The following is a 7,706-nucleotide window of genomic DNA, read 5'->3' as shown; positions in this document are numbered from 1 at the left end:
CCTCTCGGCTGCAGCGGAGAGCGCGGGCCTCGGCTGCAGCAGGCGCCGGGCGGCCAGGGGCGCTGACAGGCGCGGAGGGCGGGGGAGGCCGGGAGGTGTCACCCGACCGGGCGGGGTGGAAGTGCCTGGAAAGTTTGTTTTCGCCTCCTCGCAGTCTGCAGCCGAGCCTCTGGGCTTACCTTGCGGTCCTGTCCGCGGAGGAGCGGTTCTGGGCCTTCACCTGGGACGGGGTTCCAGGAAGCAGAGGGTGCGGGATCGTGCCCTAAACGCCTGATGCTCGCGGTTGGATTCCCAAATCCTGATTGGGATGGTCTGGGACGCTCTGCTCTCAGCCGTGGCATTTGGGTGCTCATTCTGCTCATGGCTTTGCTCACTAAGGTGGGATGCCCCGGGAGGCCGGGCTCAGAGGCACCGCCAAGGGGGAGTGTGAGCTTGACAGGGAGGAGGGATTTTAGGGGGAAAAATACAACCACTTGTTGGGTGAAATGTGGAGAAATGTTTCTGTGTTTTTACTATGTTGCTAAAAGTATCCTTAGTGTTTTTGTATTTTCCCTCTGTTCAGTCTTGGAGTGTTGAGACTGTGATTAATTATGTATACCTTGTATGCTATGTGAAGTGGGTCATGGGAGAATGTCAGAGAGCTAGCAAAACTTGGTTCAAAGGCAAATTTTTGGCTCAGTGGTAGAGCGCTTTCTAGCCTGCTCACGAGGTCCTGGGTTCGATTCCCAGTTTGACAGAATAAAAGGAAAAAAAAAAATCCCTTAATAGAATGAAGACCTAAGAAGTTTACTTGGCCTCTTATCTTCCAGAATGAAGCTTTGTAATAACGGATCTTAATGTTTTGGGAGGATCATGAGCCCTTTTGACAATTTCAGGGAAGGTATGGGGTCTCTGAGACAGAGAGCTCTCGCTGCGCTGAATTGGGAAAACTTCAGGTTACAATCTTCTCTTGTAGAGACGAATGATGATGAATCCAAAGTCTAGAAAAGGGGGACCTGTCTGGTGGAGGAAAATGATGAAAGGAAAAAAGAATGTCTTTGACTTTGCAACACATGTTATACCCTGAGGTGCCTGGGCTAGGGGGCAAAAAACATTTAGGCTGCTGGCATGCCTCAGTGGAGGCTCTGGCGACATTCATCCTGGACATTTATAAAGCAAACTTTCACTCAGTGATGCTGTGTGAAAGGTGTGTATTTGATGATGTCTGTGGGAAAAAGAAAAGAGTATATTTTCTCATGGCCTTGACACTTCCACGTGATGGAATTGGAGTTCACCATTTGCTTTTCTTCAGGCAGCTTTTTTAGTGCAAAACACTAGAAACCCAGGGAGCAGAAAAAAATTACAGAATAGCGGATAGACTTCTGTAATAAGGAATTGAGAGAATCTAGGCTTTGCACCTTTGTCAGCTAGAGTCCCCCACATGCATGTGTGTGAGAATATGCCAAATTTCCTTTAAGTAATGGCAGAAATGGCCCCGATATTGCATTTATATCCAAGGACAGTTAGAGGTGAATAGTTGGAGTGAGTTTTGCATCTCTATGTTAGGGTGGCAGGGCAGGTTCTGTATGAGAAGACCCAGGTCCAACCTAACTTTCCCAACAGAGGGAGAAACAGTATGAGCTGTAAAGATGGAAAATGGCTTACCCGAGTCTGGCACTATTGTGGGTCAAAGGATGTAAGTCTTTATTGAGCCCTTACTTGAAGGCAGACACTTTGCTATGTACTTCATTCATATCATGTTGTGAGGTAGATATTGTTCCCATTTTAAGTACGGTGGAACTGAGGTGAGAGAGGTTAAGTACTTGCCTCATAAATAGTCAAGTGCAATTTGGCAGAGACTCCACTGTCACCTTGCCCCACATGAGGAGCCCCTAAGTGAGGGTCTGCCAGGCACCTCAACCCAGCACCTGGTTGTAAGGAAGTCCATGGTGCTGCTGCCCAGGGTGTCTTCCCTGAGGGTTAAACCTGAGTGTCTTGCTGTGCTGTGGCAGGAGGAATGTCTTCATATGGAGGAGAACACACATATTTCTTTGGGCAGATGGCTGTACTCTGTGACCCCTGGGGCCTGTTTCAGCTGTGTGCTGTCAGAAAGCAGCTGTTTGGAAGGAAGCTGTGCTTCATCCTCATTGAGGGGTGAGGCTCTGCTGGGGTGAGGCTTAGAACCCTCCTGTTGGAAAAAAGAAACGTGCAACAGTGTTGTTAAAGGGAGAGTTGGGGTTTGGGCAGAGCAACTTCCTGCATGCTCTGGGTGCTCTGTCTTTTGCAAGGGTGTTGCATCTGTGGGCGAAGGTGGTGGGAAAGGCAGAGAGCATTGAAAGAAGTGGCTTCTGATTGTCACACTCCTTTGTGGGTGGGTAGCTTCTCCTCACATGGCCCATCTGGTGTGGAGCATGATGTATTTCTGTCTCCAGTGACTCCCCAATAGCAGTTACCAAGTTGGTAATGTGGGGTCCCCATTACTAATAAGGGGTGGAAGTAATTACTTGGTCTGCTCTCTGATGTGCCAGTTTAAGATAAAGATCATAGCAGCCTCCTGCAGAGATGGGGCCTGAAAGAAGCTTCAGGCTTCTAGTCAGGTCTTGGCCTTTGGGCTGCCTGCAGCATGGTTTTAGGGAGGAGGAACAGGTGACTTCTAGACACGTGTCAGCCTTTTCAGTGTATCCTTGTCCTTTGGTTCAGGGTTGGGGTGCTCCTGGACAGCTGACTGACTCCAGTGATGAGCTGGAAAGTGCTGCAGAAAGGAAGGGCAAGAGTGACCAGCCTTGTCTGTGATGATATGTTTGGAGGAGAGTGGTCCTGTTATGTACTTCCCCCCTTCTGTGGAATGCCCTTGGGCAGAATCCTATATGGTTTTTAGTTCTGTGAGGAGAGCAAGTTGCTTCTAAGGAGCACTGGGTGCAGCAGGTGTGAGGCCAAGGCCACGTGGGCATGCTCCAGACCCACCCGTTGATGACAGGTGGTTATGGGGTATTTAGTGCAGTTGTTTTGAGGCAGGTTCAAAGGACAGTGCATAGGGGAGGAAGTGCTGGTGTGGAAAGTAAGTTTGGAGGTCTTCTCCAAGTAAGTTGAGGTCTTCTCACTTGTGCATTCTTCTGTGACCGGATCACACCCTTCACATGTTCAGTGTGATGGCAGGCTCTTTTACTTGAATATTGCCAACAGGTTCAGTATTCAGTCTCTAGTTAGATCACAGGTAGAGTGCATTTTCTCAGGGTCATGAGGAATGTGTTCTTTTTGAGAGGAGAGAGGCCTGTTTGGGTCGTTGATGGCTGTGGGTTCTATTTCTCTACCTGACCTTGATTGCATTTATATAGTTGTTCAAAATCTTGTTTTCAATGTTTTAGTCCGAAAATTTTCCTGGCGTTTAAACTGAAAGTTTATTCCAAGAGATTTCCAAGCGTTGAATGTGCTAAGAGAGATATTCAGTTCCTTATAAAGGAACTTCAAATCTTTATCAGAGCACCTATTCAGGGTTATGTTTCAGTAGTGGGATTACTTAGGGACTGACAAAAGCTGGTTGCTGGTGCTGCAGATTCTGTGTATGGAGAACATGGGCAAGCCTCTCAGCCCACAACTGAGAATGAGTGTGTGGTTTCCACCTGGAGATTTGCCAAGGGGCCTGATGAAGGTGGGTGTATGGTTCTGGATGGCCTGCTGACTTCATTTCACAGACCAGATTGGTGCCCTCTGGGCTGGGGGACGTACCTAGTCTGTTTCAAGTCAGCTTGCTGCCTGCAGGAAATCGAAGTATGTGAAGAGTGGTTTGAAGGTCTCTCTAAGTTGCCTAAGCTGGCCTCAAGGATCTTGGTTCTGGAGGAGCAGGTCTTTTGCACGGACTTGGGGGCGACCTGTGGTAGGTCTGCCCACTCAGAGAAGGCTGGTGTCTCAGTGGGGCTTTGTTCAGAATTCATTCAGTTAAAGGTGTAATTTTTAAAAAATAATTTAAAAAATAATTTTAATAAATTTTTTAGTTGTAGTTGGACACAATACCTTTATTTTATTGTGGTGCTGAGGATTGAACCCAGTATCTCGCATGGGGGGCTAGGCGAGTGCTCTACTGTTGAACCACAACCTCAGCCTCAAGGTGTAATTTTTATATAGTGAATTTGTTGTGAAAATCCTGTTCTTTGGCTCATTCTTCTATTTGGGAACTGACTTTACTTCAGTAGGAAGGAGTTGTGGCTCCAAGTGACAGTTTCTTGTTAGAGAAAGCTAGTAAGATTTTCAGACTTGAAACTACCTGACATTCTCACCAAGTGCTTGACCTACAGTGGAAATTTTGTGGGGAAAGGGGATTGTGCTGTCTCTTTAATTCTCCTTTCTTATTTTCAGGAGGCTGGGCTTGGGAGGAGAGGGCCTTCATCGCCATTGGACTTTCAGGACCTTGTTCTGGAGCCCAAGTCTTAGGTGTGGTGCCCTTCACTGAGTCAAAAGGGGTCTTTAGTGCTGCAGGCTTGGTTTTAGTGCAGCCAGGGCTGCTGTTCCTCCAGGGAAGGCATGATACATGTAGCCTTTTCCCCCCACGTTCTGGCATTTCCCTTTCCTTCTTATTTCCCCTTTTCCTGGTGAGGGAACACTCCAAGGACTTGCTGGTTGGGTCCCCAGGTGCCAGCACTCCTTACCCCACTCTTGCCCCATCCCCTCCTCTCCTGACCTGTCACCTTCCTCCTAGAAAGGGCCCTGCTTCAGAAGCCTAGTTGTGGTCCTTTTTCCAGCCTGCATGCCCAGGATAATGTCCAGGACGTTTGTAGCTGCCTCATTCTTGGTGGCTTTTGTCTTCTCCAGGCTCTTCCTCTTTGCCTAAAGAAATTCCCCTCTGTGGAACCTCCCCATCTCATGGTTATAAGCTTTGTCTGAGCAGTCTGCTTTGTGGTGGCCACCCCTTCTTCAGGCCTTGGGTCTGTACTAGATTCTGTTTTGAGTTTCATATCTGCTCTTCTAAAACAGGCTTTCGACTTGTTGTGGCCTTGGCTTTTGGAGCCTGGCCTCTTTGCTCCTTTGCTGGCATTCTTCTCATGGATATACCTGTGCATCCTGTGGTGTACAGCTTGTCTCACTGTTTTTGCTTTTGGTTGTTTTTTCTTGCAGTACTGGGGATTGAACCCAGGGTGCTCAACCATTGAGCCATATCCCCAACACACACTTCCCGCACTATATTCATTTGGAGATAGGGTCTCTCTAAGTTGCCTAGGCTGGCCTCAAACTTCAAAACCTCCTGAGTCACTGAGATTACAGGCAAGTGTCACCACCCTTGGTGTAAAGAATAAATGTTAATACATAAGCCAAAGTCTATAATTTATTCAAAACCCTCTAGTTTTTAACATAATGTCCTTTTACTGTTCCAGGAGTTCATCCAGAACACACTACTTTTAGTCCTTATGCCTTCTTAGGCCCTTCTTGCTGTGACAGTTTTTCAGACATTCATTTATTTTTTGATGACCTTGAGTGTGTGTGTGTGTGTGTGTGTGTGTGTGTGTGTGTGTGTTGAATCCAGGGGCATTGTTCCACTTGAGTTTCATCCCTAGTCCTTTTTCAAATTTTTAAAAATTTGAGACAGGGTTTTATAAGTTTCTTAGGTTGGCCTTGAACTTTAAATCCTCCTGTCTCAACCTCTTGGGTCACTAAGGTTACAAGCTTGTGCCACCATATCTGGCATAATTGATAGTTTTGAAGATACTGATCAGCTACTGTAGAATGCTCCCCTATTGGGATTTGACAGTGTTTTTCTCATAAGTTGGGGTGTGGGTTTTTGAGAGGAGGGGCAAAAACGTTAAGAGTCATTTTCTTTTACTTTTTTGGGGGGTACTGGGGATTGAACTCAGGGGTACTTGACCACTGAGCCATATCCCCAGACCTATTTTGTATTTTTTATTTAGAGACAGGGTCTCATTGGGTTGCTTAGCACATTGCTTTTACTGAGGCTGGCTTTGAACTCAACATCATCCTGACTCAGCCTCCTGAGTTGCTGGGATTACAGGCCTGCATCACTGCCCCTGGCTATACTTTTTAATTTGAGACAGGGTTTTGCTGAATTACCCAGGTTGGCCTTGAACTTATGATCCTTCTGCCTCAGTCTTCTGAGTTGCTGGGGATACAGGCATGTGTCATCACACCCAGCTGAGATAACTAGGTATTTTCTTTGCACAACCGAGTGATAGAATATTGAAATTCAAAATTAAAAGTAACCTAAATCTCAATTTCAGGATGATACCTTCCAACTGTCTTTGCAGTAAGAGGGGTTTAGTTCTTGGCTCTCTGACTGAGGATGGATCTCTTGTGTGGGGAAGGTTGGCAATGGGCCAGTTGTACCCAACTTGTTCCCTATGAGCCTGTCTAGTGTGGCTGTTCTGACATTAGGCTGTGTGTCCTTTGTGAGCAGTGCTTCCAGTATGACTTTTGGGATTGAGAGGGATGTATTTTCTGCCCTGAACGTCAGCACACAGGCAAGTGACGCTTGCCTGAGGAGTGTCTACACAAGTCTTTGTAGCTTCTTTTGCAAAAGTGAAGAATGACTTGGTAGCCTGGGCCTGTAATTTGAAAGCTGCAGCTTGGGGGAACTGAGGCTGATAACTCAATCCTGAGTCTACACTAGATGACTAGCACCTCTCCATCATCTGTATTTTTAAATTTCTATTCATCAAGACCTACCTGAACATGAAATGTTACCTTTCAAAGCCTTTGACCACCAAATGCTGGATTAAAATTTTGTATTGAACACTCAATGTAGTGAGCTTGAACAGATGTGGTGGCAGATGAGGCCTGTGTGGACCATTGTCTTCACATGGTCATACCCTAAGTTCCAAACCTGTAGAAGAGCCTTGTCCCTCCTGGTGCAGTGGAACATGGTCTGTAATCCCATTGACTCAGGAGTCTGAGGCAGGAGGAACTCAAGTTCAAGGCCAGTTTTAAAAATTTAGCTAGACCCTGTCTCAAAAAAATAAAAAGGGCTAGGGATGTAGCTCAGTGGTAAAGCACCCCTGGGTTTGAACCCAAGTCCCCCCCCCCCCCAAAAAAAAGAAAGAAAGAAAGAAAAAAGGCTTGTCTCAGAGGTACCATTCTAAGGCAGCTACCCACCCACAGGAGGACTGTTTTCCCTGAAGATCCTGAGGATGGGAAACCTGGAAGTCCTTCTTATCTGAAGCTGTTTTTCTTTTTTGGTAGAAGGGTTACTTCTGGTGGTCTCTGCTACTTTGGGCAATGTCTGAGAGGGCTGTCACCGGGCCTTGACTTTGCTCTAATTTCTAAGATGGTCTGTGGTGACAAGGGGCATGTGCTTCATGGGTAGGTGCACACACCTTCAGAGTCACAGCTATTCCCCCCAAGATGGTTGTGCAGTTTGTGATCCTGGGTGGTGGGGGTATCCTAGCATTCAGCACCCTAAGTAGTCCTACTTGTTTCAGGGTTTCTGGGTATGTGCCCATGCTGATGTTCAGTGAGCGGGTACTTAGTGACAGACACTCCACCATCATAAGTGGGGACAGGCAGCTGGGCACAGTGGTGCACGCCTATAATCCCAGCAGTTTGGGAGGCTGAGGTAAGAGGTTTGCAGATTCAAAGCCAGCCTCAGCAATTTAGCGAGACTATAAGAAGCAACCTAATGAGACCCTGTCTCAAAATAAATAAGTAAATAAGGGGCTGCAGATGTGACTCAGTGGTTAAGCACCCCTGGATTCAGTCCCTGGTACCAAAAAAAAAAAAAAAAAAAA

At 46.8% G+C, this 7,706-nt stretch overlaps 1 protein-coding gene across 3 annotated transcripts in view; it reads left to right on the top strand.

Moving 5' to 3' along the window:
* Positions 1–168: 168 nt before the first annotated feature.
* The window catches only part of Pdpk1 (3-phosphoinositide dependent protein kinase 1), a 70,000-nt gene continuing 62,462 nt past the window's right edge, over positions 169–7,706 (top strand). The window contains exon 1 of one of the 3 annotated variants that reach the window (XR_007342631.1): positions 169–378. Coding sequence is in view for 1 of the 3 variants with exons in the window: in XM_015490871.2 (XP_015346357.2) it covers positions 274–378 (105 nt within the window). In the remaining 2 variants the exon portion in view is untranslated. The remainder of the gene's footprint in view (positions 379–7,706) is intronic. The other 2 variants (XR_007342632.1, XM_015490871.2) reach the window with 2 other exon arrangements.

Source organism: Marmota marmota, unplaced genomic scaffold (genome assembly GCF_001458135.2).
Source record: "Marmota marmota marmota unplaced genomic scaffold, marMar, whole genome shotgun sequence".
Lineage (NCBI taxonomy): Eukaryota > Metazoa > Chordata > Mammalia > Rodentia > Sciuridae > Marmota > Marmota marmota.
This window is presented reverse-complemented; position numbering and strand designations above follow the sequence as displayed.